This window comes from Parastagonospora nodorum (assembly GCF_000146915.1).
Source record: "Parastagonospora nodorum SN15 chromosome Unknown scaffold_16, whole genome shotgun sequence".
In the NCBI taxonomy this organism is placed as follows: domain Eukaryota; kingdom Fungi; phylum Ascomycota; class Dothideomycetes; order Pleosporales; family Phaeosphaeriaceae; genus Parastagonospora; species Parastagonospora nodorum.
This window is the reverse complement of record NW_001884564.1, coordinates 571275-599058: the sequence shown is the minus strand read 5'-3', so window position 1 is coordinate 599058 and position 27784 is coordinate 571275. Positions and strand designations below refer to the sequence as shown.

At 49.9% G+C, this 27784-nt stretch overlaps 18 protein-coding genes across 18 annotated transcripts; 8 read left to right on the top strand and 10 right to left on the bottom strand.

The window, feature by feature from the left end:
• Positions 1-1170: 1170 nt before the first annotated feature.
• Positions 1171-1866, bottom strand: SNOG_10229 (hypothetical protein; the record flags this gene model as incomplete). The annotated part of the gene is made up of 3 exons (XM_001800457.1): positions 1171-1212; positions 1289-1573; positions 1636-1866. 3 exons carry the CDS (start codon positions 1864-1866, stop codon positions 1171-1173), a joined length of 558 nt encoding a protein of 185 aa, XP_001800509.1.
• Positions 1867-2006: 140 nt separating this feature from the next.
• SNOG_10228 (hypothetical protein) lies at positions 2007-2915 on the top strand. Its single transcript, XM_001800456.1, has 4 exons — positions 2007-2271; positions 2323-2383; positions 2442-2571; positions 2623-2915. The coding sequence occupies exons 1-4, from the start codon at positions 2224-2226 to the stop codon at positions 2735-2737; spliced, it is 354 nt and encodes a 117-aa protein (XP_001800508.1). The 5' UTR covers positions 2007-2223; the 3' UTR covers positions 2738-2915.
• A 228-nt stretch (positions 2916-3143) lies between these two features.
• SNOG_10226 (hypothetical protein) lies at positions 3144-4101 on the top strand (the record flags this gene model as incomplete). The annotated part of the gene is made up of 3 exons (XM_001800455.1): positions 3144-3216; positions 3267-3974; positions 4022-4101. 3 exons carry the CDS (start codon positions 3144-3146, stop codon positions 4099-4101), a joined length of 861 nt encoding a protein of 286 aa, XP_001800507.1.
• A 26-nt stretch (positions 4102-4127) lies between these two features.
• On the bottom strand, positions 4128-4917 carry SNOG_10225 (hypothetical protein; the record flags this gene model as incomplete). The annotated part of the gene is made up of 2 exons (XM_001800454.1): positions 4128-4720; positions 4773-4917. The coding sequence occupies 2 exons, from the start codon at positions 4915-4917 to the stop codon at positions 4128-4130; spliced, it is 738 nt and encodes a 245-aa protein (XP_001800506.1).
• A 715-nt stretch (positions 4918-5632) lies between these two features.
• Positions 5633-6157, bottom strand: SNOG_10224 (hypothetical protein; the record flags this gene model as incomplete). The annotated part of the gene is made up of 3 exons (XM_001800453.1): positions 5633-5668; positions 5780-5906; positions 5976-6157. The coding sequence occupies 3 exons, from the start codon at positions 6155-6157 to the stop codon at positions 5633-5635; spliced, it is 345 nt and encodes a 114-aa protein (XP_001800505.1).
• A 1314-nt stretch (positions 6158-7471) lies between these two features.
• SNOG_10223 (hypothetical protein) lies at positions 7472-8851 on the bottom strand (the record flags this gene model as incomplete). Its single annotated transcript, XM_001800452.1, has 1 exon — positions 7472-8851. The coding sequence occupies one exon, from the start codon at positions 8849-8851 to the stop codon at positions 7472-7474; it is 1380 nt and encodes a 459-aa protein (XP_001800504.1).
• Positions 8852-9878: 1027 nt separating this feature from the next.
• SNOG_10222 (hypothetical protein) lies at positions 9879-11071 on the bottom strand (the record flags this gene model as incomplete). The annotated part of the gene is made up of 5 exons (XM_001800451.1): positions 9879-10069; positions 10137-10232; positions 10310-10608; positions 10648-10769; positions 10829-11071. 5 exons carry the CDS (start codon positions 11069-11071, stop codon positions 9879-9881), a joined length of 951 nt encoding a protein of 316 aa, XP_001800503.1.
• A 1368-nt stretch (positions 11072-12439) lies between these two features.
• On the bottom strand, positions 12440-14003 carry SNOG_10221 (hypothetical protein; the record flags this gene model as incomplete). The annotated part of the gene is made up of 4 exons (XM_001800450.1): positions 12440-13038; positions 13100-13195; positions 13251-13515; positions 13565-14003. The coding sequence occupies 4 exons, from the start codon at positions 14001-14003 to the stop codon at positions 12561-12563; spliced, it is 1278 nt and encodes a 425-aa protein (XP_001800502.1). The 3' UTR covers positions 12440-12560.
• Positions 14004-14306: 303 nt separating this feature from the next.
• SNOG_10220 (hypothetical protein) lies at positions 14307-14607 on the top strand (the record flags this gene model as incomplete). Its single annotated transcript, XM_001800449.1, has 2 exons — positions 14307-14332; positions 14379-14607. The coding sequence occupies 2 exons, from the start codon at positions 14307-14309 to the stop codon at positions 14605-14607; spliced, it is 255 nt and encodes an 84-aa protein (XP_001800501.1).
• A 1160-nt stretch (positions 14608-15767) lies between these two features.
• SNOG_10219 (hypothetical protein) lies at positions 15768-17089 on the bottom strand (the record flags this gene model as incomplete). The annotated part of the gene is made up of 2 exons (XM_001800448.1): positions 15768-16373; positions 16442-17089. 2 exons carry the CDS (start codon positions 17087-17089, stop codon positions 15768-15770), a joined length of 1254 nt encoding a protein of 417 aa, XP_001800500.1.
• Positions 17090-18124: 1035 nt separating this feature from the next.
• On the top strand, positions 18125-18360 carry SNOG_10218 (hypothetical protein; the record flags this gene model as incomplete). The annotated part of the gene is made up of 2 exons (XM_001800447.1): positions 18125-18139; positions 18271-18360. 2 exons carry the CDS (start codon positions 18125-18127, stop codon positions 18358-18360), a joined length of 105 nt encoding a protein of 34 aa, XP_001800499.1.
• A 528-nt stretch (positions 18361-18888) lies between these two features.
• On the top strand, positions 18889-20301 carry SNOG_10217 (hypothetical protein). Its single transcript, XM_001800446.1, has 3 exons — positions 18889-19094; positions 19148-19781; positions 19843-20301. The coding sequence occupies exons 1-3, from the start codon at positions 18939-18941 to the stop codon at positions 19950-19952; spliced, it is 900 nt and encodes a 299-aa protein (XP_001800498.1). The 5' UTR covers positions 18889-18938; the 3' UTR covers positions 19953-20301.
• Positions 20302-20600: 299 nt separating this feature from the next.
• Positions 20601-21589, top strand: SNOG_10216 (hypothetical protein; the record flags this gene model as incomplete). Its single annotated transcript, XM_001800445.1, has 3 exons — positions 20601-20693; positions 20904-21057; positions 21162-21589. 3 exons carry the CDS (start codon positions 20601-20603, stop codon positions 21587-21589), a joined length of 675 nt encoding a protein of 224 aa, XP_001800497.1.
• Positions 21590-22360: 771 nt separating this feature from the next.
• On the bottom strand, positions 22361-23173 carry SNOG_10215 (hypothetical protein; the record flags this gene model as incomplete). Its single annotated transcript, XM_001800444.1, has 1 exon — positions 22361-23173. The coding sequence occupies one exon, from the start codon at positions 23171-23173 to the stop codon at positions 22361-22363; it is 813 nt and encodes a 270-aa protein (XP_001800496.1).
• Positions 23174-23228: 55 nt separating this feature from the next.
• Positions 23229-23475, top strand: SNOG_10214 (hypothetical protein; the record flags this gene model as incomplete). The annotated part of the gene is made up of 2 exons (XM_001800443.1): positions 23229-23274; positions 23327-23475. 2 exons carry the CDS (start codon positions 23229-23231, stop codon positions 23473-23475), a joined length of 195 nt encoding a protein of 64 aa, XP_001800495.1.
• A 162-nt stretch (positions 23476-23637) lies between these two features.
• Positions 23638-23993, top strand: SNOG_10213 (hypothetical protein; the record flags this gene model as incomplete). The annotated part of the gene is made up of 2 exons (XM_001800442.1): positions 23638-23840; positions 23885-23993. The coding sequence occupies 2 exons, from the start codon at positions 23638-23640 to the stop codon at positions 23991-23993; spliced, it is 312 nt and encodes a 103-aa protein (XP_001800494.1).
• Positions 23994-24974: 981 nt separating this feature from the next.
• SNOG_10212 (hypothetical protein) lies at positions 24975-26035 on the bottom strand (the record flags this gene model as incomplete). The annotated part of the gene is made up of 3 exons (XM_001800441.1): positions 24975-25346; positions 25400-25842; positions 25999-26035. 3 exons carry the CDS (start codon positions 26033-26035, stop codon positions 24975-24977), a joined length of 852 nt encoding a protein of 283 aa, XP_001800493.1.
• A 196-nt stretch (positions 26036-26231) lies between these two features.
• Positions 26232-27191, bottom strand: SNOG_10211 (hypothetical protein; the record flags this gene model as incomplete). The annotated part of the gene is made up of 1 exon (XM_001800440.1): positions 26232-27191. One exon carries the CDS (start codon positions 27189-27191, stop codon positions 26232-26234), a length of 960 nt encoding a protein of 319 aa, XP_001800492.1.
• Positions 27192-27784: the final 593 nt, after the last annotated feature.

Below are 27784 nucleotides of genomic sequence, written 5' to 3'. Positions count from 1 at the left end.
GGTATTGACCAAGCGGGTCGCTTTATTGGAGGCCAAAGCAAGGTGGAGTCACGGAAAGGCTTGCGAATGCCTAGTCGGAGGTGGCGCAGGTGATGAGGGCGATGACGAGTGCAGAGCAAGCAAGGGAAAACGAAAATAGCAAAGAAAGCGCTTGACTACTTACACCGGGTGCACCGGCACCTTGGGCTCCGCCGGGGTAGGCTTGATACTGTTGTTGCCCAGGCTAACGTCACGTTAGTGACTGTTTGCCATGAGATACTTCACATGTGCAGACTCACGTAGCCAGGCTGGCCGCCCGGTTGACCACCTGGTGGAGGATATCCGCCTGCAGCATTTGCTGCGGCCATCTTTGAAGCGAGCTACAGATGCGCGACATGTCAGCCCAAATGATGACGAAAGCGCGGGGCATGGAGGGGCAGCCAAGATGACCAGCGAGAACTTACAACCCATGTTTTGAGTTGGTTCTTAAGGTTGTAGGTACTGCAGGATCGTGGAAGCTCTCAAGGCAGATTTGTGGTGGTATGCTGAGGGAAGAAGTGGCGGTAGATATACCTACTAGGTGCAGAGTGCCTTACTCAATGGTGGCATGCAGAGCTGAAGCTGACAGAGCTACCCTGGTCGGCAAGCACAGCCCCAAGTGGAGAACTGCGCCTGCTCCGGCTGGTGTCCACCGGGTGACATCATTGGCTAGACATCGTGGTACCACTGCTTTGGGCATCGTGTGTTTGTTGTATCATGCAATACGAGGCTGTGCAGCCACCTTTGGGTGAGAGCGCCACGTTGGTGGTATGAACGGGCGGGGCATATGCATAATACACCAGGGAGCAACGTTTAGCTGCCAACAGAGTGGTGACTCTCAAGATGTGGTGTGTGGCTCCAATCGAGTCAATCCTTGCGCTGTTTACATCATGCACGGTAATCAGGGGGTTGGTAAATTGGGTAGGGAGCGAGGATCCTGGCGCTTTGCCAACTATGCAGATGCGTTCCAGTCACCGGTAACCTAGACTCGAGGGCCATGGTCATGAAATGGCCATGAAGTGTTACAGTATAGCAAAGCTATACAGTGTTCGCGATGTCCAAAATTGAGCTTGTTGCCTTTATTATTCGAATTGGTTGTGGCTAGCCGGATCAGGCGCACTATAGCCTCTCCTAAACAAGAAGCCTTGCAATCTATCTTCCATCCTGGCAAACTTGCTGGAAGTCAGCGAAGCTCTGATGAAAAATTTATCAATAGGTCGGCATAAGAGTTTGCACTTACGAAGCCTCTTCCGGTTACACCATCTCTCACCCAGACCCCGTAGCTACCCATCATGTTTGCCATCATGATATCAGTGGACAAACGATCGCCAACAATGGCAATCTGGTCGGGCCTTGTTACGCCAGCATCAGGATGTGCCCTGAAGTAAGTCATGACCTCTTCCTTACAGCCAGGTTTCTTGGTAGAGTGTCTCAACACCTTGATGCCAGTGTTCTCTTCCAAAGCAGTGGCCTCCTCTTGCTGCTTGTCGGAGTCTGTACCTGCAGTGTTGGAAACTATCAGAAGCTTTGAGCCCGGGTAGGCTTGACGCAGGCGCTTGTGAAGTGGTCCTGTGACTGTCAGGGCGTGACTCAAGTTCCATGACCAAGATGGTATACATGATAAGGTGGATGCAGCTCATTCGTGTGCGGCACCGCAAAACAGTTGTCTTTGTCAAGTACAACAGCCTGGATGTCTACCTCCTTGCCAATCTTTGCCCCATCCTTCCTTGGGAATGCTTTAGATAGAGGGATTGGGAGGTGGTTAAAGGTGGAGACAGTGTGTTGCGGGAGACATAGTGTTGGATCTCTGAGCAGGCGGAACACGTTCAGCGTCCCCGAAATGTTCATCGCAAGAGGAACGATATGACGCGATGCTGTGTAAAAGATGCGTTGGAGTGATATGGGCTGACTAAGGCGATGGAAGCACGCTAGTGGATGGCCCAAGCTCCGGCGCGAATAACTTCAATATCACAAGAAGAATCGATACTGACACGGACCGGAGTAGCGACCTCACTCACTCATTCGAAGCCGGACGCATAATTCCAGAGTCGCGTTCTCAGATAAATCACGACCTTTGCCCTTGTTACGATCGCGCGCGCCAGGCTCGAACGAACTTTTCCGACCAACCTCTCCAAGGCCGCAAGCCCACGCCCAAAGCCCCGGACCCCTCGACTACGCAACTTCAACCTACCCGTTCGAGCGAAAATGACCAGCACCATCGGCATCCCGATCAAGCTCCTCAATGAGGCTGCTGTACGTCAATAGCCGCTTCGCAACAGCTCTGAACAGCGCTGACACGAGCAGGGACACATAATCACACTTGAAATTACATCTGGCGAGGTCTACCGCGGCAAGCTCCTCGAAGGTGCGCATCCTGAGATCAGGCAAGCCAAAATGAAATCAGGCGACTGACTTGAGAACAGCGGAGGACAACATGAATGTGCAGCTCAAAGACATCACGGTCACAGCTCGCGATGGACGTGTGTCGCATTTAGAGCAGGTCTACATCCGGGGCAGCCACGTACGGTACTTCATTGTACCGGACATGTTGAGGTAAGAAGCGCTTGTATCACCAAAATCCTTCCTCAAATGCTAACCCAGCAGGAACGCGCCTATGTTTAGGTCGAGAGGTACACGTGGTCGCGGCGTTGGTCTTGCGCGTGGTCGTGCAACTGTGAACAGGGCGCGCGCAAGCACCAGGGGTGGAGGCCGTGGTTGAGCTTGTGTGGACTAAATCAAAGCAACTACTGAATGCACCTGAGGTCTCAGAAACTGCGGCTTGCCAAGAGCTATGCCATGAGGGTGCTTAGGTACGCTGTCCGCTTTGCTCACTTGGAAAACGCGCTGAAGAACGATAGCACGGCGTCCAAAATTGATGATGCCTGAATCCATGAACCAAAATATACAGAGCGAACACGATAATGCGGCGCGCTACTCATTCCTCATAATGGTGATGTTCCGCTATCCTAACATTGTGCGCGAAGACAGACAAGTATAGTAATTGGATATGGTGGACTTCTACCTGTGCTCGAACCTTGGAATGAAGTGACGCTACCCCACAATGAAAGGCCAGGACTCACCTCCGAGAACTCCGCAACTGCACCTTGAGTCAACCCCAGCACAACATGGAAATCAAGAACCCTAGGCGCATACTTGCGCTAGGGGCCCCAGACTCGGGTGTATTGAAGCTTCTGAGCGGTAGCTATACACGCTGCAATTATCTCAGCGCACAACTAATTCACTTGCAGAACTCACTGGTTCCGCGCCAGAACCCACCTCAGGCTCCGCCGCCGGCCTCACTCACGAATGGCTTCTCGAAACGAAGTACTACACCACCACCCTCCCGATATGGGTCGACGAGATTGCCGACGTATCAGAGTGGCGTACTGCCTTTACCGCCCCCGAAGCTCGCGAAGTCATCACTGCCCTCGGCGCATGGATATACTGCTTTCGTAAACCTGTCAACCAGGCCGATCTCTCCACAATCAAGGATACAATGCAGGCGGTTGCGGATGCTATCGAGCGGGCATGCGGCTTCAGTGGCGACCAGGTTTGTCTGGCTGTTGCTATGCCACAATCAACAACTCCACATCTCGATATGCCGAGTGAGGATTGGGAAGATATATGTACAGATACTGGCTTTGAGTACGTTGATTTTGAGAAGACTGGAAAAAATGAGTTTGGCGAAAAGGTTGGCGTGCACAGAGTCAGAGAGTCGTTGGAAGCATGTGAATGGGAGAGCGCAGAGGGGATTGACTTTGGGGCCGATGAGGATGGCGAGGAAGGCTTCGGTGGCTTCGCGGCTGAAGAGGCAGAGATGAACATGGAGTTGTTTGACATGAAAGGAGCATTACACGGCTTCGATGATGAAGAAGCGGGAGAGCCCTCCGCTGAAGCAGAAGCGAAAGAGGTTGAGGAATTGGAGGTCATGATGCGCAAAATGATCGCCGTCAAAGGTACGACATACTGCACGAGTGTCATCACAGGATACTAACGACACCAGAAATGGGTGAGGGCATGGAAGAGGCTGAACGGAAGCGTTTCGCCGCAAAAGCCGTTAACGACATTCTCAAAGATCTCTGAGCGTGTCCGATCACGTCTGCTTGTCCTCATCGCTTTACACCATACAGCATCAAGAAAGGGAACGCCATCTCGCCATCCAATTTATCCATCCCTTCCTCATCATCAACCTCTTTCTTCAACACAAACGCCTCCTCAACCCTGACTTCGCCGAACCCAGTCTCAACCAACAATTCCTGTGCTTCAGCTCGGACAATCCCATGCCGCTCAACACCTGGCCTCTTAATCTCGGGATGGAACCTAATCGCTTCCTTCCCAAAATCCTCATAATCCGTCAACGCCACTACACCCCCCGGTTTCAAACAGCGATACATCAATGCAAAGATCTCGCGCATCGACGGGATATGGTGCAGCGTCAAATGCGACACAACAAGATCGAAGCGAAACGGCCGCCGAGCGTCTGGCTGTAAAGCGGCGCACGCATCCTGTAATTCTGGACTATCCGGGTCCGTTAGAAAGTGATTGATAGTACATAGATTCGGCTTTGCCACGTCCGCGAGTTTGGTTCTAAAGGCGGATATCATGCCCTCTGCGGTGTCGACGCCGACGAGCGTGTTGATGTGCGGCGATAGTGTGAAGGAGAGGAGGCCGGTCCCGGAGCCGATTTCCAGTACGTTGAGAGCTGGAAATCTTTATCAGAATATCAATACAATAAACCGAAGACAGTTTCATACATTTATTGCTTCCATTTTTAAATGCAGGTACGTAGCGCTGAATAGCTTCGAATGCGTTTTGCGTGCTTTCAACGTGCTTCTTGTTGTTATCCCATTCCGCGGCTTCTTTAGTGAAGCGCGAGTTGTTGATGTCTTGGTTCGCCATTTTTGACGATTGATCGGTGTTTGCAGGTTTGGGAGATGCTAGAGTTTGGATGCTGTGGAGAATTGGTGGGGTTGCGGGGTAGGAAGTGCTTCAGTCGGCTATCCTAGAGCTTCACCAAGTTCACAAGTCTCGTTTTTCTTCCCGTTTTTCTGGTTGTCACATTATATGTAGCTGATTGATAGATGCGAAATCTCGGGGTACGATACCGTTTGAATCGGTGCATTCATTATCCTAGTTGAAGGACACCTCGCACCTGGTACTGAACTCCCATCTGCTCAAGGATATGTAACAGTCCATTCATGCGCTTAGTGCAAGGCTTTTCAAAACGTACGAACGAACAGTCTTCCTAGTCTAAGACTTGTCGGTTAACAGGGCTCGTGACTTTGAGGTTCATGAGCGTATCGTCATCTATGGATTGATGCATGCTCGATACGTATAGTACGAATATCCATCTCATACCGCCACATCCTTTTCACATACGACCATAGCACGATGTGAGCAAGACATCCTATTCGCTCTAGGCACCATTTATATACCCGGCTCAGTGGATTCTTGGGTAAGTGCGTTGCGTTGATGCTCATGGCGTCTCAGGGTGGAGCGTAGTCTTTCAGATTTAGAATTTAACATTTCCACCGTTCTTTCACATACGACCATAGGATACTGAACAGCAAGGCTTCCCGTCCGCTCAGCCATATTTAAGCAGTATACCGGAGGATTAGTAGTTAAGTGGGTGACCATTAGCGAATCCCCTCTGTTGTATGTTTTTGCCATCTTTTTGCTCTTTTGGATATGGAAACAGCTGTATGATCCTCACAACAGTATAGCACGCTTCTAGTAGGGCAAAATCCTGTCCTAAACAAACTCTCAAATATTGCTGGCTAAGGTTGAAGGCTTTGGCAAACTCCGATTCCTGCCCCGCGATCTCACTCGATGCCAATGACGACTGTGTTTCGCCAAAGAGGAGAAACGTGGTGGTGCCAAAGGTCAATCTAAAGGAGAGTGGCTGAAAGTCGACAACTCCATTTGTTGGCAACTGCTAGAGGAGGTTTTCAACACACTGCTTGATCTCTTCAAAATTCTGGTAGCGATTAGAAGTGAACTGAGGTCGCAATAGCGCACGGGAGTGCTTCCATGCTGCACCATCTTGTGTAAAATTGCCACTTCCCAATAAGGGTTTGAAGTGAAGAGCACGAAGTCCAAGGCTGAAGTCTATGACACCCGCTAGCCCTGTGATCGACATGGTTGGCCAGAGTGGCGTCTAAGACCTTCAAAGTGATTGGACAGTATCTCTTCGATGTTCCGCGGCTCAATTGTGTTAATGCCACGGCTGCCCACCGCTCATGTCTCAGTGATTGGCTTCAAGGGTGTCAAGGATCCAAAGGGTCTTACACAGTTGTTGCTCATGTGTCGTCCCAGAAGACTCAATCATCTCCAAGAAGAAATGAAGAATGGTGCCCTCTTTCGCGTGGTAGAAGGCTGTGATAAGTAGATGCAGGCCTTGTGGCCAACCTGCTGCCCACTTGCGGGCTGGCTTGCAACCCATATGAGCCGCAAACTGTTCGTCATTCTATTCCCATCAGCCAACCAGCACTCTTCACCCCATATCTTCTCTGCTTACCCGCTGATCGTTTATGCTTCGCCAAAGCCCGTATCCTGGGAAATAACAAGCAAACACAACGAGGAGTAGCTCCGCGCTGACTATGTAATCCTATGGACCCTTAAATACAACTCTGATGGCTCTGTCCACTACCGTTCCAAGGCGATCATCGCATGGAATGCCATCATTGTGCTTGCTGGGGTAGCACTTGTATGCTTCTATGGAGTAGGCGTCATAGCGACCAACACTTCCTTCCTTCAGCCCGACTTTTCTTAAGTACTTCTTTTGGATTTTGATATTCTGGTCTGTAATCTCGAGTGCATTGCTCAATTTGGCTCACGGTAGCATTTGGAGCTTCTCGACGAGATGCTGTTGGTGCTTTCCTAACTGGGCTTGGCATATGGTTGGTAGTCATCCAAATTGGTCAGACACATCTCCTCGGTCAACTCGGAGGGATTGGTCCTTCAAAATCTTCCGACACTAGAGTACAGGGAAGGATGGGATAGCTTAGCTAGTAGCGTTGATCCCTCAGATCCCTGTTACCCACTCGCAATTGCCTGTCTGAACAGCCTTTGGCAAGCCTCTCCTCTCCAACCCGGTCACGAATAGCTAGGTCGTCAGCTTGCACACTATGAGCCAGTCATGTCAAAGTCCTAGGTATCCGTGATCATCAGCAAATACCTTCTGTTATATGTTTTCGCAATTCTTTTTGCACATGTTTTGGCATGAAAAGTCGTCTGATTGGTGAAATTTCTTACTTCGCTTTCCTCTGCATTATTCTACCCCATGAGATCTCCGTTGTGGAGTTTATCAATAGCTCACTGCGCTCTTCAGTCTCCCGTGCTATGCGCACCAGCTTTTTAAGCCTGTTACTTATAACCTAGTATTCCGTTCCGGATTGAACACATGAACCAGTCCGGGAGTCTTGCACCAAATAAAATAGCTTAGTTCAATCTTCTATGCCGGAACTTGATAGGACTCAGTAGCCCGCATCGCGTAGAAGTTTTGCTCAGGCAGGTATTTAGCCCATGGTCGGAATGAGCTCACTTGGTCTCTGGCTAGGCCCGAAGAGGGTGCTTCGCCATCGAACCTTTTCGCGAGCCAGTCCAGATATCGTTGTTGGCCAACCCAGACGGCCGGGGCGTGCGCGATATTGCTGTATATCGCATAAGAAATGCTCTCTTTGGGATTCACAGTGGCTGTCTTCTCCACAGCAGCAGTCGTAGTGCGCACATCTATGTTTGCGTCGTTGTCTCCTTGTATCACTAGCAGCGGTCCTTTAATTGGTTTTCCCCCGTTTCCGGTGGCGTTTTGGTAGCGCAAAACATACTCATTTTTCTCCCATCCATCTTTCAATATTGGAAAACCAGCCATAGTAAGAAGCAGTGCAATTGTCGCTTGTACATTTCCCCCTGTCTTCTGTTCAAGGGCGAAACGTTGTGCTCCTTCGGGAGTGAGAACACTTGCTATGTTGAAGCCTGGGAAAATGTTGGCGATTGCGGGAAGCGCCGCTGCAACCAATAATGCTTTGATCGGGCTGTCCTGTGGCAAGTCAAGTAGGCGTGTCACTGGAGATATTGCAACTCCTCCCAAATAGCCGTCGATGGGATTTGTTCGCATGCGCTCTGCGAAGCTCCAAACTGCGCCGCCTCCTTGCGAATGGCCGATAGTCGCGAACTTTTTACCAAGGATGGGGAATGCCGAGCGCGCCGCTTTCAGAGCGTACTCCATATCGTTTGCGTGAGCAGGACTGGCTAGATATTCGTGCGTGATATTCTTTCCAGCAGCATTCTTGCCCACGCCAAGTCCGGCATAATCAGGAGCCACAACGACGTAACCTTGTTGGACAAGAGGTGTGGGTCCTTGTGCGTTCTGCCAGAGGTCTCTCAGATGAGATGGGCCACTCTCTGGGTGTAAACCAGATGTACCATGTCCCCATAGCACTACTGGGACACTGCCACCTTTAATTTTGCGAGGGCTGTAAGGAAATAAGACGTATCCCGATGTAGGAGTCTTCTTTCCGGTGTAGCTTTTGCTTTGGTAAAGTATCCGGGAAATCGATGTCGCAGGGGGAATAGTGTAGACCGTTGGATCCATGTCTTCAACCCTAAAGACTGTGCCGAAATCGGCCTCTGCCCATTCTGGAGCAACTTGGTAGAATGGATCTTGGTATACCGATCCTGTGGCCCACGTCGATCGCTCAAAAGCAAGCGCGGGCAGAACTCCATCAGGAAGTTGGTTGGGAGCAGCCGTCTGCCTGATGGAAAGAGCGGACAAGTCGATGCTGAATGCAGCGCTCTGTGAGAGTAACAAAAACAAGTACCGAGCGTTCAACATGGTGGCGGTGGACGGTTGGTAGATAAGTTTACGATTCAGAACTCCTTATGCAGGCATATGCAAAGACGAATTTCGCTGTCCGCTTCGAGTTGTTTTCTCGAAGCCTGATGTACGATCGTGTTACAGAAAACTAACAGCCTAATATATGTACACCATAACATGAAGGATCCCGCTCTCCGCAAGCCTGGTTACAATCCCGACGCGCAGGACCTGACATTCGGTCGCGTGGCTTTCAGGGATCCTTCGAATAGAGACGAGAACAGCGCCATTCGCGAATACCACCAAACAAAGGCCTACCTCGGTCCTGCACATAAGCAGTATTTAGCAAGGCGTCATCACGTTTGGCACAGCCCTTGCTAGTGCTGATCTTGGCGCACGCGATCTCAGGGTAGGTCTGCATGAATACGAGAGGAGTGCATAAACCCAAAGAATGTTACTTCCCGTACACTGAATCTCGCCTTGTCGGCCCTACCGCTTCAATAGTCGTCGATAACAGATCTCATACACGCACACATATCCACCAAAATACCGATAGGCCGTCATCGTTTTTGTTCATTTCTTCGGAATCCGCGATCTCAGAAAACAAAAGCAAATTTGAGGCACGCCCCGGACAAGCAACTTGAAGCCACAAATCCAAACAACGCTATTGAAGGGGCGTATGAAAGTCCGGAGACAGGGATGAAAAGCACCATTCGGGAAAGTCGTAAACAACCAGAGGCATTCCGTAGATTTGATCCACAAAACATGCATGCGAAGGCTTTGACCGGTCGTGATGACTGCAGCAGTTGTGGTGGCCGCTCTACTTTTCGAACTGGATGCAATATAATACATGAGCGCACATGCCAGCACCTTCCTAACAATTGTGGATACAATAACACCTCGGCGTCTTTTTCGGATTTTCTTCTCGAACAACATCGTAGATAGTCAGGAGATACGAAAAGCCGGACCCTCATGACTCAGGAATATGCCACCAACATGACCAACACTGCGGAGAAGCATGTCTTTGCATAACCTGTCTACAAAAGGGCTATTCTAATTTCTCAAAAACCAACTTCAAATCACCTGGAAGTGGCGTCAATTGATCTCTCATGTCGTTTTCCACACTCATCTCATCAGTTGTCCCCGGTGCAAAACGAATGGAATACTTGGAGACGAGTACAGCAACGGCAAGTCTCATCTGAGACATGGCCACCTTCTTGCCACCGCAGCTGTTACGACCTACGGAAAGTTAGTCTTGACACAGTTTTCGGGATGTTATGGAACCCTAGTGTGGAGATTGACGTACCCATGGAAAAAGGAGCGAACGCTCTCTTGTCCTTGACAAGTTCGGGCTTGCTGTACCAGCGCTCAGGGATGAACTCATGCGCAGCTTCATAGGCTTCTTCAACTTAAGTCGAGAGAGATCGTGTCAGCAGTGGCCAGAAACACCCAAAGTAAGAGACTCTAGCAATGACTTACGTCGTCCAGTACTCCAGCGTGGTGCAACGACTTTCGTGCCACCGGGTATGAAAACACCATCGCAATTGAGACCCTCAGGGCCAGTCACGCGTGATCCAAAAGTTGGTCCCGCAGGGTAGAGTCGTAGTGACTCGTTTATCGTGGCCGTGAGATGTGGCAGCGCAGATAAAGCCGCCATGTCGTTGTAGTCCACATTTCGTAGCTCTTGGCGAATCTTCTCTGCATGCTCGGGCCATCGGGCAAGGCAGTAAAAGAGAAGGATCAGACTCGGACCGGAGGTACTGTCGCGTGTCAGATCGCTGTCTGAGTATTATTTCAGAGTTCAGAGAAGAGCTAACCTTCCTGCGAGGAGTATAACACCGCAGTCGCCGCCGACTGCTTCACGGCTAATCATATCTGCTTCTTTGCGTTGGGCATCCTCGAGGAAAAACGAAGCTATATCTACCGACTCTGGCTGGCTCTAATGCAAGTCTGTTAGCTGATTTCATGTTCATGGCATTCCAGACTGTGAGCTCTTACACTTAACCTCTTCATTACGATGCCTTGAGTCATCTCAAGAAATTTGAACCAGTGCGGAATGTTCCAAACTCCTGGAAAGAGAGCAAATGCCATTCTAAGAATCCAGGGCGCGGGATTGGTAGGCCCAATGATGGTCAGGGATCCTCCGAGTTTGGAGGCTCCGTCTTCGACCTCCTCATTTGCCTGGCCAAAGCCAATGTCTTTCAGCACGTTGAATGTCATGCGGTATAGCAAGTCGTTCATGATTATGGGCTTGGAATTCTGCGCGCTGATTATGCTCTCGAGCTCTAGGACATGGTTTTTGATCCTTTGATAATACTGCTTAACGGCTGCGCGGTCATGTCAGCTTAGAGATAGCCAATGATATTGGACTGAAACTCGAAAAGCACCTACCAGATAACGACATTGCCTTATCCCAAACTTTTCGACGAGCAACTTGGATAGCAGGGTCTCTGCTGAATACCTGGACGCTTGGATGTAAGAGATCATACCAGTCAGATCTGGCATTGCGATTCTGGGGCCCATCTAGCCATTCGAGGCCGGCTGGATGGAAGATAGTAATCTCGCTCGGACCTTAGAAACAAGTCAGTGAATGCGATCAGGTGGAGCTGGTGGCTAGTAATTACTAACCAGTCCTGACAAAAGTCCCATACTTCTGACGCCATGACTCCAGCACAAGGTGGTTTTTAGAGTCTCTGCAAAGCCAAACGTGCCATAACTTTGACAATACGGCTAGACGAGGGCCTGGGAAAGACCTCAGGCGATGGAAAAAGAGTCTGTATACGGCCATGCTGCCAAGAAGGCCGCAAAGATAGACCACGAAAGGTAGCGCGACTCCATACCAAGTTGAGATTCCAGAGACTAGCTGCTTGACTAACAAGAGAGTGAAGACAAGTACATGGCCTAGGACGATGTGCGGGGCCTGAAGGTGCCATTCACCACGGATGAAAATGCCCAAATGCATGATCACACCGAGACAGAATGGCACGATGGCCATGGGAACCACTGGAGCCATCATAGCGTTGCAAATAGCGAGAGGATGGAATCAATCAATGCACGCTTGATATATGAGTCCCGTGGTCTCTTGGCCAGGGACAACGGCTTTGAATGACGGCTTTGAGTGGATCCACAGAGTCTGCCTAGTACGCACGCATAGCCCCAATACGATTGTTCTTTTTAGATCCGATCCATGGACTGTTTTGGGGGCTGGAAATAGTCGATGGCTAGGCGCCCTTACCGACCAGCTGGTTACCCGGGGTTCTACAAATGGGGGTATCCACCGCCTCGGGGAGTTTCGAAAAGGGACTAGTGTTGTCAGCCTCGGCGGGTGGATGGATAATTGATTACCGCCCGGGCGTAAGACTTGAACATCAGCAGTTTCTTGGAATAAAACTCGATAATCCACATTGACCCGCCCTTCGTCACCAATTTTAGACACACTAACGATTTAGCCTCGCCATGAGGTATCTCAGGATAGTAGGCAGAAGTAGGTGATCTGAGACGGGCTATGCCTAGGTTTGGCTGTACATCAACGGAAACTAGGATTATCCATGTAGAGGGGATGAATCGAATCACACACGGGTTGTGCATCTTACAAAAAAAAATGATGTGTTGAAAACTGCATCACACATTGCATAGTCGGAAAGTATTCAAGGGTATGAAACATTACGGGAAAATGTACAGGAACTTGTGCTAACAAAGATAAACGCCGTAACCCAGCGCCGCTACTATCTCATACACTTCTCTTATTCTTCCATTCGTCGTCCGGCAACTTGGAATAAGTCTGCAGGACTTGACTAGTCTTCCAGATGTGTTTTTGGGCGTCATTCGGGGTTGAGACTGGATGTTGACCACCGTTCTCCATTTCACTCATTTGAGTGTATGTCTCAGGTGTTGTCACACCACCAGCATTAGCTGTTGAGGTGGCATTTATGCGCAGTTCGACCGTATCCTCGTTATCGAAGCCGCCTTCAGTGCCCAGTGTGGTCATGCCAGTACCACCCGTGCCCATGTATCTGGCCATGGTATCTAATACTTTGCCACCCTTGCCAGATTTTCTTTTGTTCTCAGATGATCCGAACGTCACAATCTCAGCTTTGGAAGATTTGGGCGAGGCCTTTGCGGAAGGTCCAGTGCCGTGGTAATGGTGATAGAGTCGTGAGAAAGAAGGCATACAACCAACAAATATTACGATGGAGATCTCGGCAGTCCTAAGTGTAGATGTCAGCATTGCCGTAATCGCACAGGTCAAGTTGTTAGGGGAGAACTTACACAAGCAACGCAAGCTTTGTGAGCCACCAAGTCTGATCAATGTTGGTAAGGAGTATGACACGGATGTACATGCCTCCAATGCCGATTGCAATCGCACTGTTCGTCTGCTATTAGCAAAAGGAAAGCAAATTTCTTGACTTTTGAAACATACATCGAACTGACGCCGAAGACGGACAAGGCAGCGAGCTTGCGTTTCAATGACAGTGAGAGGTGCCAGATAGCCCAGGTCGGAATAAGCAAAGCCTCGACATCAGATATGATGTTGAGTACTCCCGAACTGAGGTTCACTTGGATGGCATCGGTACATTTGCCTGCGACCGCGTCTCCAAGCCATATCTTCTCTCGCGGCCAGCACTGAAAGACGTAGGAGAAGAAGAGGCCGGTATAGAAGAAAGAGTTGATGATAATTGACGCCACTATATTCAGTCAGCGCATTCGATCGTAGCCGGCACCGTGTATACTCACTGATAACCCAATAGACGGCATTTTTGGTGCCAGTGGTGAATATCGACCTAAGCTGGAATAGTACAGAAAGCTTTGCGGCGGCTGTAGGGATGGAGTACATGCAGTACACGATGTTTATCCAGTACAAAAGATCGGATATCTGTGTAACAGGAATGTCGTACATGTGGTGGGTGAGGCCCATGCCAGACAGATGAAGGATGACGGCGACATAGGAAATGAAGGAAGCGAAGGCAAAGTAACTCAGGTAGTCCTCGATTCGGTGGCTACCAGGTACAACAATCAACTTTACGAACAGCCGTGCAGCTATCCCTATTGTCGAGAGGGCAAGCACGATACCCGACGTGACATAAACAGCTGTTAACTGGTCGACTGGATTAACAAAATTTGACTGTGTTCCAGGCGGCGGAGGGATGACGGGAGTGGTGGTAAGGTTGCTCATTGCTGCGATGAGGTGGTGACGAAGCCTCTCTGCTCGGAACGGGTGGGGTGTGAATCAGCAGTGAGGATAGAAGTGTGGTTTTGATCAGCTCGCCAACCCCACCCTTGTAAGGCAGGAAAATGGGTATAGAATACCGCATGCTTAGAAGTGGGTCGGAACATGGTCGCATAGACCCACAGAGGTAAGGCATGACTGGGGCTCGGGAATGCACTAAGTTGTGTAGGATGGCTGACTGCATGTGTGAGTTACATCCCAGTTGGCGAGGCGCAGACATGCAACCACAATTGGGTAGGTATTATCACAATGGCGATACGCCCATTCAGCTTACTGTAATATCCCGAAGTCTGTGTTCGCCTTGGCGACGTGTCTACGCAGGCCAAGCCAAGGCGCTTTACCAGGCAGATCAGCTCGGGTCGCGCTCAAACCAGCTCTTTCCGCCAACTTTGCGACCTGCACCGAGATGAGGTCGCACATTCGCACTCGCCCGCCAGCTTTGTTCACCGTGAATAACGAATCATGCCTGAATGTTCGCATACGAGAGTCTGTTCGGCAAGATCCGAATTGCACTGCCGAGTTCATCGTTCCACGTCTCCAGGTTAAATAATATCGGTCGTGTACTTCGTAGGAAATCTAAACTAAGCTTGTGGCGCGCGCGCCAAACAAGGTGCAAGGTTAAGAGCTGAGAATCTGGAAGTGTACTACTGGGGGAAAGAATTTGAAAATCATCTAATGTGACATTCTGAGGGTGGGTTGTGTTGATTTGCGTCGGAATCACGAGATGATCTTCTGGTAAGGACGGAGAGCGCGGAAACTACAGTGGGGATGGCGGAAGGTGCTGAGGTATCACCAAGCTGAGATGTATCTACGATCGAATCGTCGCGCTCCTGACTCGCCCATAAGCCCAGTTGCAGCATGTCGCCGTTTGTGTCAAAACCAGAACTAAGTGCGACCCGGACAATCTTGCGCAACAACTTTCCGGTAAGCATGCATCGCGACGCTGAAGCGCAATCTAGACATCGTTCTGTTGAGCTTGCATTTCTCCAGAAAACCTGATAATGGAACGCGGACTGATGCCTAGCATCATAAGCGGGGCTTTTGCAGGTCGCTTACCTCCTAGACATGTTGCACAGCGTTCATATTAACGTCACACCACAAGCCTTCGGACACCGAGAGCCCCTGCAACATCGTGGGGCTGAAGCGCATCCAGGACGTCGTTTGGTGGAGCTTGTATCTCTCGAGAAACCCTGCACAAATGATTGTACGAGACATGATACTTAACACCATACCCAGATAGTGTGGCTTTACAAATCCATCCAAGTCACGCCGTTATTTTTATCAGTGATGCCACGCAAGTTCTCGGACACCGAGAGCTAATTGTCCTTGTAGAAGAAATTGTTGATCCTCGAACCTCCGCTCCACTTCGCCTAATGGAATGGTTAGCATTTAGGCTATATGTATACGCCAGAAGGTCATTAAGCGCTGGCTGGAAATCATTTCGCGTGAGCATGACGTGCATCACAACGTTAAGGTGAGTTTTGTTTCCGGTTCGAAGCTGATGCGAATGTAAATGGATCGCAAGAGCTGGATGTCAGTAAAGATGTCGGAAACTTGGGGTCGGCGTGATGGAAGAGGACGAGCATATTTCGACTCAATTTGGCCATTCGTCTTGAGGATAATGAACGACGTACTTCAGATAATAATATTAATTATACATTGCCGCTTCTCGGCTCCCTTTTAAATGTCGACTAACGAATTGATCGACTCTTACAACTTGGCACGAACGGTTGTTCCTGGCCCATGATATGATGACAAGCTGGAGAAAAAGGCTGACAGCCTATCTTTTTCAACCATGGGCGCATTGATTAAGGCATCCACTTCCCGATCGTTGATCATGTCTCCCAACAACGGTAACATGGAACTCACCGCGTCGACATTGCGATCCAGCAGCTCCTGCCGTGACATAACACCGTTTTCCACATACCAGCTCTGATCTTCCATCATACAGGTGGACTCGTACAAGTTCAATACTTCCGGCGTCACAGCAAGACCATGAGCGCTACCGTGTAGCAAAGCATCCTTAGCAGCCTCATATGCCATACGATGGCCTGTAGCTTGAACCAATGGCAGTGACAGTGGCAAGATGCGGGCGTTGAATTCTGGGCCGCGGTGTCCGCCTTTAAGGGACGCAAATATCTGCCGAGCCTCGTCCCAGACTCCAGCTTCGTGGAGCGCAAGGAGGCACAGCGGGTCGCGCGCTTTGGGCGGTTCGTACCGCCCGAGGAGGACCTCACTTGCAAGTCGGATGCAAAGGACTACAAAGTCTCCTTCGGCGATGCTGTTGCCCTTTTCGGCGAGCCATAGTTCGGCAATCTGAAAGAGATTAGTAACAGTCGATCATTGCCAAACAAATCAGTTATTTGGGCGATGAGTTGACTGACTTGGTTGTGAGCGTAAAGACCTTGCCAGCCACAACGGTCCACTAGGTCGCTCATTGCCTTCTGCGTGTAGCTGAGAACAGTGGTTTTGAACACGCCACCGATTACGTTCTGCATGTCTAGCTTTCCGACATTTGCCATGAACATATTCGCAGATTCTAAGGCCCAGTTGTCAAAGACCACGGCGTGTGCAAGGATTCGTGCGATCGGGCCGTACTGAGTGCTGAAAGAGAGAATAGGGACGGACTTGGGCGCACCGACCCGCCGTTGCGCGCTATACCTACCAGCGATGCAGCCGGCCACGCGAAGTACGGTGGCATTGCTTGTAGAGAGGCAAAGTGTGCCGACAGTCACGCGGTGGATGGCGTGCAGGAAGGCCCACCGTTCGTCCTCGAGCGAGCCATGAACGTTCCCGAGTAGGGCTCCAGCGGGTAGTGGTACATGATTAAAGGTCGTCGAAGAATGGTCGATTGCTTTCGCTCCTGGACGAGCGGGGAACAAGGTACATGAAACACCGCGGGCCATCACACCCGACGCATCGTTCAGAGGTGTGATAAATGGGCGTACGCCATGGTCCTTACCAGCTATCATGAGCCGGGCAAAGACAACAGCCGTGCGACCCATACCAGAGTGCGGAGAACTTGGGGGCATTGTCTTGGCTGCACCAGGATGGGGAGTGTGAAGCACGAAGGAGCCATCGCTTTGTAGGGTCGCTGTGGTTTCAAGATTTCTCGCATCCAGCCCATGGCCCAACTCGGTCAATAGAAACTCGCCACATACATCGAAACGCTCCAAAGCCTTGAGCAAAGGAAGCAGGTCCGGTCTCTCAGGAAGAAATGAACCGATTGTGCCCATGCAGAGGTTCCAGTGGATGGTTAGGATAGTCCACGCACCAGAGTCGGGTGTAAATGCTAGTAGAAGATGAGCGCTGAAACGTCCAAATTGTCATGAGAGTGAGGGATCAGCTCTTACCATGACGATGAAAGTCCCAGAATTTTGGCTTCAGTGACTGTATGTCCTCAATCGTTACTCCTAGACGTCGATATCAGAGTTGACCGTACCTTCCGGGTTGTTGTTGTTTTCTCTTACCGAGTGCCTTTACGAGACTTCGCGCTCGCTCGTATGCAAGCTTAGTTCTGGCCTCCACAGACGAGGCTTCTAGATCACGGTACTGCTGCCAGATGGACTGTCGGAAGATCTGCGAAAATGATTCGACCCGGGAGAACTGGCTGATGGGTCTGCTAGATGGTTGGGAGATGGACGCCATCGGAAAGTTGCAGTGAAAGAAGTAAAACTTATGGCCAAACCGAATAGTGGGAGAGCGTGATGTACCTATAAAGAACAAACCTTTTTCACTTTGGATGGTTTATTGGATTCAGGTTTATGTGTACGCCACGATATCGATCTCACGTGTGAAAGGAGTTCGGTTAAAAAGGTCTTGGAATTCGAATCCTTCTCGATTTAATGATAGGAACTTATCTGAACGACGCCGTAGACTACTAGAATGTAGTGTTCACCGCCACAGCTACACATTCACAGCCTTGCAGGGCGTTCGGGTACATAGCGCGCTAGCAGCTTTCGATTTCTCCTGTGCAAGACCAATCGGAGATCTAGTTCCTCCAGGCGCGCTAGGCACCCGAACATCCTGGGTGTACTGGGATCGGGAACTGTCAACGTGCGGCCAAAATGCCTCTGGCTGATGTAATAGTGTTATCGTGAGATGACTTTGTCATCGTATTGGCTGCTCCAGGGCGTGCAGCCTAGGTCTTACATCGCATCCACAATATGCAGCGCCACATTAGTTGATGATGCGTAATGCACATTACAACAAGGTATTTGCGGGTTACAAGCCTGTCAAGTGGCACAGCATCGCACGATACTGTCTCGTTCTGCCAATCAGAGCTGAAAACACTGATATCTGAATTAATATAAACGGGACTGTTTGCGTATCTACGCCTTGGTCCAGTGGAATCGGAGTCCGAAATGCACAGGCGACATTCAGCTAGTGCAGTCAGCCTTGCAGTGGGTAGGACAGAAGCTCAGCCTAAATGTCGCGTTCGCAGCCATCCTGGATATGGACACTCCGACCTGGGGATCCTGGCGTCTATATCCCTACAACGCAGGATTGGGGGCCAACATGATCTAGACCTCACGTCAGCTTGGGTGTGAGCGGGTAGTCTCTTGTCCAACGGCGGAGCTGAGCTGAGCACTAAGATTGAAATAAGCTAGTGCGCCTGCGCGAGCCGAGTCCCCAACCTAGCGCACAGCCCCTGCGGAAGGGGCGCGCGGGAAGGAAAGGACCCCACAGCATGTGCAAGGACGCTTGACCCAATCGGTTGATTGCGCCTCTCCAGTGGTGCAGAGGTCCGTGCGTGGTTCCTTAAACGTCCTACATATGTGTATGCGCCTGCCAACACTAAGTTCTTTACACTCTTCAAACTCTGATTCAAGCATTAATCTCTCGTTTCCCCAAACAAAAGATCACGACTCCGCAGCTACAATGGATTACTCCGACCCCAACGCATTCACCCTACCCTACCAGTTGACCAAGCAAATCCGCCGTGATGTCTATCCACTGCTGGAGCCAACGCAGCCAGAGCTTTCAGCAAAAGGAAAGACAGTACTCATCACAGGCGTTTCCGGAGGCATAGGCAAGGTAAGCACGATTTTCGAGACTCGATTGTCCTTTTCCGTGACTAACGCATGCAGGCCATCGCCGAATCATGGGCCACCGCGGGAGCTTCTGGAATCGTGATTACTGGACGGAAAGCCGATGTGCTTGAGAGCGTCGCCAAGTCACTCAAGAGTCTTGCCCCATCCGACACCAAAGTCCTCGCCAAGGCAGCCGACATCACTGACGAAGCATCGGTCGCGGCGCTCTTCGCCGCTGCCAAAGAGGCGGTCGGCAAGATCGATGTGCTGATCAACAACGCAGGCAGTCTAGGAGGGGGCATGGTGGGTAGCACCGAACCTAAGGACTTCTTCGCGGACTTCCAGGTAAACGTTCTGGGCACGTACATAGTGACGCACCAATTCCTCGCCCAGGCAGACGGATCTGGTACTGTCATCAGCTTCACAACAGGCGCCATCGCCAATGTTTTCCCAGGTATGGGAGCCTACACGGCGTCCAAGACGGCCCTTACCCGCATCATGGAAAATCTGCACGCCGAGCAGCCAAACATTCGTGTTTTCCAGCTCATTCCGGGAATTGTTCTAACGGGAATGACGGTCGATGCGTTGAAGCCGTTTGCGAAGGACACTCCCGAGCTCAGTGCCAGCTGGACACTCTTCCTGTCTACCCCTCGCGCCGAATGGTTGCGTGGCGGCATAGTCAGCGTCAACTGTGAGTCTGCCCCCAATTGCTTAAAACTTCCTACAATTCTGACATGAGGTTCTATCAACAGGGGATGTCGAGGAGATGGAGGCCCACAAGGATGAAATTGTTCGTGACAACTTGCTCAGCCGCGCTTTCTTGAACGCCAAGCTCGGAAAGGATGGCCATCCCTGGTCTTGAAGGGGCAGATGAGTGTAACGAGATGTATACTATTTGACTGATACGGTCTTACTCGAAGTTATGAGACCAGGCAAAATCTTAAGGCGCTCTTGGTTGCCTATGAGTGGCCCGGGAGGACGAGACTCAGGATATTGATGACTCCGATGTAGCTATAAACCATCATGGTACTTCCCTTAACTTTACATCTTATCCTGCTGTACGTTTTAATGTCTCTCGTCCTGTGTTCTGTCTACAGTCACCTGTAAACGGTATGTCAATGATCATGACGAGATGCGTCTTCGCCTGGTTAGTCTAGCAGATTGCGCGTCAGCAGATGGAGCAGCGAGAATGCCAAGTTATTCCCACCCGCAATACAAATAATGATTCAGGTTTTACAGAGCGCATGTTTTTCAATTCATAGAGAGATGGCTAATCAGGGCTTATGGATTTGAGATGCTTGACAAATAAAATCGAACCCTGAAGTTCAACAGCGATCGATCTTCTACACCTCGGTTACACAGACTTCGACCGTCCCCACCTCATGCAGCCCATCAGCCTTTCCCAAGCCTGCAAATAATTCAAATTCAAAGAACGATTTCTCTACAAGTGGATGACAATAGTGCCGATCGCGCAAATAAACGAAACGTTGGAAATTCGCCCCACCTGGAGATGGCCAGTTTTCCATACGATGACGAGGTCGTGTTCCTCGACTCATCCTTTTTGAAGAAATATGATTTGACTTCTCTCCCTTCACCAAGCGCAGTAAGAGAGGTTGCGAGTCGCTCCAAGGATCCCAGGGCAAAACGTCGAAATCGCCCCCTACCTGTGTATTTCCCAAGTCTAAGTTTATGTGTAAAATACGGGACGGAGGTGACGATCGCGGAAGGCCAATGTCTCTTATTTATACGCAGCAGATTTCTCCAAGACATACCTGTCCCTGAGGTATATAAATGGTGTAAGGACGACGGGCAGGTATTCATCTATATGGAGCTGATAGACGGCGTTACTCTTGAGAAGAGCTGGGAAGGCTTAGAAGAGGAAGACAGGCTGGCTATATGCGAACAGTTACGGCGCATGATAAATGCATTGCGCAGTCTCGAGTGTGATTCTAACGTCGCTTTTATTGGTAAGTTGATATTTGCTCCCGCAATCCTTAGAACTTTTTGCTAAGCGGACGCAATTGCTTGTCACTTCCCATACGTCCACTCGACCTTCTGCTAAGTCCATAAGGTCACGTCGGTCGGCAACCACTGCTCGATGTTATCTTCGAAAGCAGCTGCTCCCCAACCGCTGGGCCGTTTTCAAGCGTCTCTGAGTTTCACGACTGGTTCACTTTTTCATACGGGCCGCGAAAACACGATCGAAACCAGCCACCACACCCGAATCGGCAATTCCTCCCAGATGAAGTGCCAATTGTTTTCACACACGCTGATTTACACCCCAGCAATATCATCATTTCACCAGGAATACATCCTCAAGTTATTTCTATCATAGACTGGCACCAATCTGGATGGTACCCTGCTTACTGGGAGTACTGCAAGGCTCGTTGGACCTCGCATATTGGGAAAGAATGGGAGGCGACATATCTGCCTCTTTTCGTGGATCGCCACGACTGCTACAACTACTGGGATAGCTTTGTTCTAGCTCGTGGGGTGTGAAATTCAACATCCATGATAGACAATACACAGAAAGAATGTATAGGCTGCAGCATATTGGGTTAATTATTGTTGTGAGCTTCTTGCCCCAGTTCATGGAGAATGTTGAGATGGCAACAATGCAATGACGGTGATTTGGACGACATTAGTCTTCAATTTTGCCTCGTTTTACTGGCACAGCGAAAACGATCTTGGCGACTGGCGCGCATCACGACACGTCTTGAGCGACTTCCAGGTACTTGTCAAATTGCTTAATCGGACCAGAACTAAATCTTACCGTTGAAGACTGGGAACATAAGAATTGACTGTAGTTCTTGATATGGAACATACGTAACACGCTATGCGTACAAAGTCAACAGAAAGACAACAGTAGCTGCTAGACTTTTAACGAGTAAATTAATGAGTGCAGATTACGCAAGTGTGATCATAATTTTTGCCAATTTTTGGTATTAGTGTAACAAGTTTGACGATATACAGTGGTGTTGTCTTAGAAAATTGTGCAGCAAGTTTAATGACGGATCCTTCAATCTAGAGTTAAGATGTGACTGTTAGCCAGCACGAGAGTGTAGCTCATAAGCAATCACAAACGGTAGTGGAGCTTTTGTCCCTTCCAATGGAACGTGTGTTCATAATATTAGGTCTATATGCTTTGTGTATGTAGTAATTTTAGTAAACAGAGGACGTCTACTTTTCAGTACCGTGCCCGAGCGTTTTCTCGGTTACGCTGTTGCCCTGCTTCCTCGACCGCAGTATGTTTCTGCAGCCTGAAGCCTCTTAACAAGACGCGACAGCATCCGGACCAGTCATCGGCGTGATGGAGATTTCATCCACATCAAACAGCGGGCCAACGTAGTTGAAGTTGTTAACAGGTAGAATGACCCTATACAACACAGTATGAGTGTCACCAGAAACAGTGACACTACCCGTAGGCTTCGTCCAGTCATTCTTCGTGACAGCCTCAAAATGGCACAGCGTGTTATCGATGTAAATGTAGGTCAATACTTGTACGACCGGAGTACGTAGCGCGTTGACCCATGAAGAGCAGCTGACTGTAGTACCGGAAGGGATCTTGACGGTTTGTTGAGCAAATTGCCAAATTGCGTTAGTAATAGAGACGCGCGAAACTTGCTGCACATGGAAGCCAAAGTTGCCAGAGTGGGCTGCAGCAGCGTTGATCTGGTTGGTAGTGCCCGGTGCACTAGAGCCAAACACGAATGGTTGAACAGAACCAGATTCGAAATTGCCGTTTGCAAGATAGTTCGTGGGAGTGGGGATACAGCTGGACGTGGAAGAGGTTGGTGATGGTTCAACTGAAGTCGAGGGCTCGGGTGTCGGTGTGGGGCTAGCGGGTGCGCTTGAGGTAGGCTCGACAATGGAGGTAGGCTCGACAGTGGAGGTGCTCAAAGAAGGCATTGGTGTTTCAACCGGCGAAGAGACTTCTGGTGTCAGTGTTGGGGTCTCTGCTGCGTTCGATGCAGTCTCAACAGAAGAGGGGTGCAATGTGGGTGTTGGTACTTCTGATGAGCTGACGACCGATGTAACCATTGACGATGATGTAGTGGCCTCGGATGAGGATGACAAGCTCATTGAAGATGCAGGGCTGGAACCAGAAGACGAAGAGGCGGTCTCGGAAGCGGGCACGATGGCTGAGCTAGTGATAATGTCAATGGTCGAGCTGGGAAACGACAGTAGGTGTGTCTGTTGTTGAACTCGATGTGATGGTAATACTCGATGTGATAGGCTCAGCTGTGGACGTGCTAGAAGAACTGAGCATGATGGATGACGAGGTCTCCAAAACCTCGGGTGTGACAAGAGAGCTTGAAGAGAAGTCCATGCTCTGGCTTGCACTACTCGAGACTGACGGCCCTACGGACGACACTTGTGAATGAGCAGTCATAGAGGCGGACGATATAGTCAATGGACCAGAGGAGGATGACCCGATGTTGCATTTGCCAAAGCCTCCCTGGCAACCTCCTCCGCAGTAGGCAGATGTGCTTCCGCAATACGAGTATTGAGAGCAACAATCTCCATATACCGAACCCTGACACGTCATGCCAGCAGGATTGGCTTTGTATGCGTTTCCACATCGGCCGTTCGAAGAAACCTTTAACGAGGAGGCAGGCGAAGCTGTAGCTGAAGAAGACCGTGTAGAAGTCGCGAGCGTGGAGCACGTGGTAGATGAGCTAGATGGTGTGCTGGATGAGGCCCCGGCATTGGAGCATGTGCCAAACTTCTGGTTACATCCTACGCCACAGTACGCGCTCGATTTTCCACAATAGCCATGCTGACTGCAACAAGAGCCGAATCGCGAGCCCGAACACGTGAAGCCGTTGCGTCCGCCACAGGTACCGTCGGTGGATACCTTGCTCTTCGGCTTGGAGGCAGCGGAGGGCGCGGACGCAGGTAAAGCTTTGCACGTTCCGAACTTCGGCTGGCAGCCAGTTGAACAATAGGCTGGGTTCGAACCGCAGTAGTTGTACCTACGAGAGTTAGCAAAGAAAGCTAGCTGTAGATTCCATAGACCACGTACTGGCTGCAGCAGTTGCCGAATGAACTACCCTGACACGTGAGCCCGGACTGTGCTCCACAGCGTCCGGTCTTACTAATTTTTTGAGCGCTGGTAAAGACAGAAAGGCAAGAAACTGCCAGTAGAAGGAGTGTGCTTCGCATTATGAGTAAAGATCGTGGGATTAAATGATAAAAGACGAGCACACGAAATGAGTGACTAGAACTCTGAGTGAATAGCAGTGAAACGAAACCGTGACGAGAAAAAATATGATGAGTATGGCTCTTATTTAACGCATCTTGCTATAGTGATCCCTTCTCGCGAGTAAGTTGTAGCTTTGAGCAGCCTCGCCAGGAGCCTCGGAAAACGCGCCTCAATATCAGCCACTTGCTCAATCCAGGTCAGAATTTCCGCCAACAATGAATCCAGACCATTTGGGCAGCCTTGCTAGCCCTCAAGGAGGGTTCGCGAAGACGGGCCGCTCGCGTGGTATCCTCGAAGCGATCAATCGGCCCATTGGTGGCGCGCTAATTTCAGCCTCTGCCCCTGACAGCGAACGGGGGCGCCGATGCTAGTCCTGTTCCTATCATGAGGCATCTTACCATAGACGTTATTTACTTCAACGTGCTCTCATCAGACGAAGGCAAAAGTAAGGTGCAGTAGTGGTGTTGTTGAAGCGATAGCGTTGAGTGAAAAGTTGATCGGGAGATTTGCAAATTCATCATAACGTTAAGTTATTAGTCATCATCGCGCTAAGCACACGGTCAGACTTGCTGAGGTCAGAGGCAGAGAAGGTAAATATTTTGATTCAGAGTTATACCAGGGTACATCTTTGCTAAGACAAGTAAGTCTTTCAAGAGCAGCTAGCCAGTTTTCACCTCATCATAGCTCACTGTGCCCTTCATTCTCCCGTTCTATGCGCGCCTGCATTTCGGCCCATTCTTTGTCATCTGGTATTATATTCCCAGTCGTTGTACCAAAATGTTCCGGGTGCTCTTGTGTCAAACGAGAGAAGACAGCAGCTCCGTGAGCGACAACTTCTGACGGTTCGAAGTCTGTCAGTAGCTTAACTTCTTCAGTTCCTACTACTTCAAGGGCCGCATCACCAAGCTCTTTCACAGCTGCCGCTGATGCCTCGCCTGCAATAATGATGGCTCGTATGTGTTCGCGCTTATGTTCCGGCAGTACATGTTGAACAAGGAAGTCTTGCACAAATTTGTTGATGCGTTCCTGGTATGCTGCTTCGCCGATTGCCTGCAATTGTGTCAGTATACTTGATCTTGGAACAAGTGGATCCAGCAACTCACTTCACGAAATTCTTCTCCACAATCTTTACAAATCTTCTCATGTTCCGCAGAATGAACCTCGAGTTCAAATGACACCCACACTAGCCAGACGTAAAGATACTCTTTTTCGTATTCGAAGAGAAGCACTAAACTCTCTGGATCATGGTCGTTACATTCAGACAGGGAGCGCCCGAGGTTTCTGCATTGCAAGAATCCAAATCCGTAGCATGCTGCTTGCCGAGATGGTGCTGCTCTTGTCATGTACTGTGCGTCTTTGAAAACTGCCTCGCCAGCTGCCAAAATCGTTTTCCAGTCGAAAATGGACGGCGTAAATAGGGTTGCGAATTCAGGTGTGTGGTCCAGTTGCTCGGTGAGACTAGTATTGATTGGGATTATGTTGCTTTCGAAAATGCTTTTGACTCTAGCCTCGTCAAAATCGTCGCTTAATGCGTGATCTTTCTCCACTGCTTCTTGGTAGTATTCCTGGTATGAAGCACTCACAGGAAATGATTGAAGCTCGATCGAGCCTGTTGCATTGAATCGAGACGCGATGATCGTGGTTGGGCTGAACGATAGGCCAAATCGGGTCTCGAGTGACGATGATATGGTTGCCGGCTCACCGTAGAGCAGCAGGGGGGCGGTCCAAGATATTTTCATTATTCTCGCAGTGTCCGGGTATTGAGATACTGTTTCGTACCTCATCGGCGAACAGTTGGGTCTTATAGGTATAAGTTGCGGCACAGGCGTTGCCACAAAGTGCACAGCCCGGAGATGGGCGCTTAGCAGCGCCTGGAGCTTTCTTGAGTTTTAATGAATGTATACTTTGGAATTTGAGAAGCCAGCTATACTGATTTCATCCCATTACAACCAACTTGCGTGTCGGTTTGGCATCGATCCACTGTCTCACAGGGATGCGTGAATACGGAACCCCAATGCGGTAAGCTTTGCCACGTAACCACTGAATAGCGATACAATCCAAGTCTCCATTGAGACATGTTGCAACAGCAACGAATTCGAGTCCACCATGCATTCCCAGTCGGAAATCCCCTTTCAAAACAATAAGGTTTTCATGTCCAGCCTTGTTCGTACTAAAGCGTATCACGTAAGTGCCAAACCCCTGCCTATTGAGTGGATATTTTGGCTCGTGCGATATCTCAAAGACTGCACAGCTTGCCCAGAAAATGATATCGTGTTGTGATAAAGCTGCTCCATGATCCAAGGTCGGCAAGGTTGGAGGATACCGATCGTCTGGGACGGGACGGATGCGGTAAACTAGAGAAGCAAAACCGTCTAATAACTCCGTATAGCCTTCCGCGCCTTCGGCTTCGTTATAATCGTTGGAGAGTTGAATCATGTCCATTGAGTCATTGAAACCCCAGATATATATCAACGGACACCAGTGCAACACAAGTCCGACGTCATTTCCAATGGTAGCTCGTCCCCAAAACTTCCCAAAACTCCACCCTGACCAGGACCAACTGGGAAAGCCAGGACGTCGTTCAAGACGGAAGTGATCTCGCTCCGAATTTGTAAGGTGTAGGTAATCACGGCTTGTCCACATAAGAGCTCTTGCAAACAATTTCGTCGGCAAGCCGTGATGGAAAACCCCAAGAGATTGTTCAAATGTACACTCAATCCCCAGGAACGCGTTCTCGATATCTTGCTCGAATGAGAGGTTTCGCGGGAGATAGTCGTTGAGTGCCGTTAAAACACCCTCATGGTATGCCTTTTGTGCAGATCGAAAATCTTTCGTGTCTTTGCGAGTTTCATCATACCACTTGGCGATAGAGCCACCGAGATCTGCAATATCCATTTTGTAAAACTGTAGGGAGATTGGAAAGTGGTTTTGGTCATGGAAGGAGTCCGCCTGCACGCCACTTGAGCATATGAGGAGACAGTCTGTCTCAAGAAACACAAGTAAGCGCTTCGACAACATTGTCTCCTGTAATGTCCAGCCACGTGAGCGCCATTGCGACCTTTCAACTGCCGATATGGGATCCTCTAGTATGACGTATTTGACATGATCGATGATAATATCGTCGTTTGTTCTAAGCGCGGGCGTAGAGACTCTTGCTAAGCCCACGTCGTTCGCATCGATGCCTCTTCCGTCGACGAGTGTTACATGTGCAGCTGAGTAGATGACATCCATCATAGCTAGTTGGTTATGTTTGCTTTGGGGATCATCCTGACAGATACAAATGCTGTCTACCCACAGGTATGGAATACTGAGGCGTCTACACACAACCATAGCGTCTCTGACGACACGGGCGAGTGTGAGCTTTTCAAGTGCGCCGTCTTGCTCTAGCGCCTGAAGATCATTGCGCGAAAGCACATACTGCTCGCAGCTGCCCCAGACATAACTCAAAGCTGCATAGCGAGGTGCCCGCACGGCGCGAGTAACTTTTT

Bases quoted from the DNA above. Each gene is read 5' to 3' on its own strand.
- SNOG_10228 (XM_001800456.1), top strand. From the start codon at position 2,224: ATGACCAGCACCATCGGCATCCCGATCAAGCTCCTCAATGAGGCTGCT. The intron at 2,272-2,322 runs GTACGTCAATAG...TGACACGAGCAG, and splicing joins AGCTCCTCAATGAGGCTGCT to GGACACATAATCACACTTGA. The intron at 2,384-2,441 runs GTGCGCATCCTG...ACTTGAGAACAG, and splicing joins CCGCGGCAAGCTCCTCGAAG to CGGAGGACAACATGAATGTG.
- SNOG_10217 (XM_001800446.1), top strand. From the start codon at position 18,939: ATGGATTACTCCGACCCCAACGCATTCACCCTACCCTACCAGTTGACC. The intron at 19,095-19,147 runs GTAAGCACGATT...TAACGCATGCAG, and splicing joins TTTCCGGAGGCATAGGCAAG to GCCATCGCCGAATCATGGGC. The intron at 19,782-19,842 runs GTGAGTCTGCCC...TTCTATCAACAG, and splicing joins CGGCATAGTCAGCGTCAACT to GGGATGTCGAGGAGATGGAG.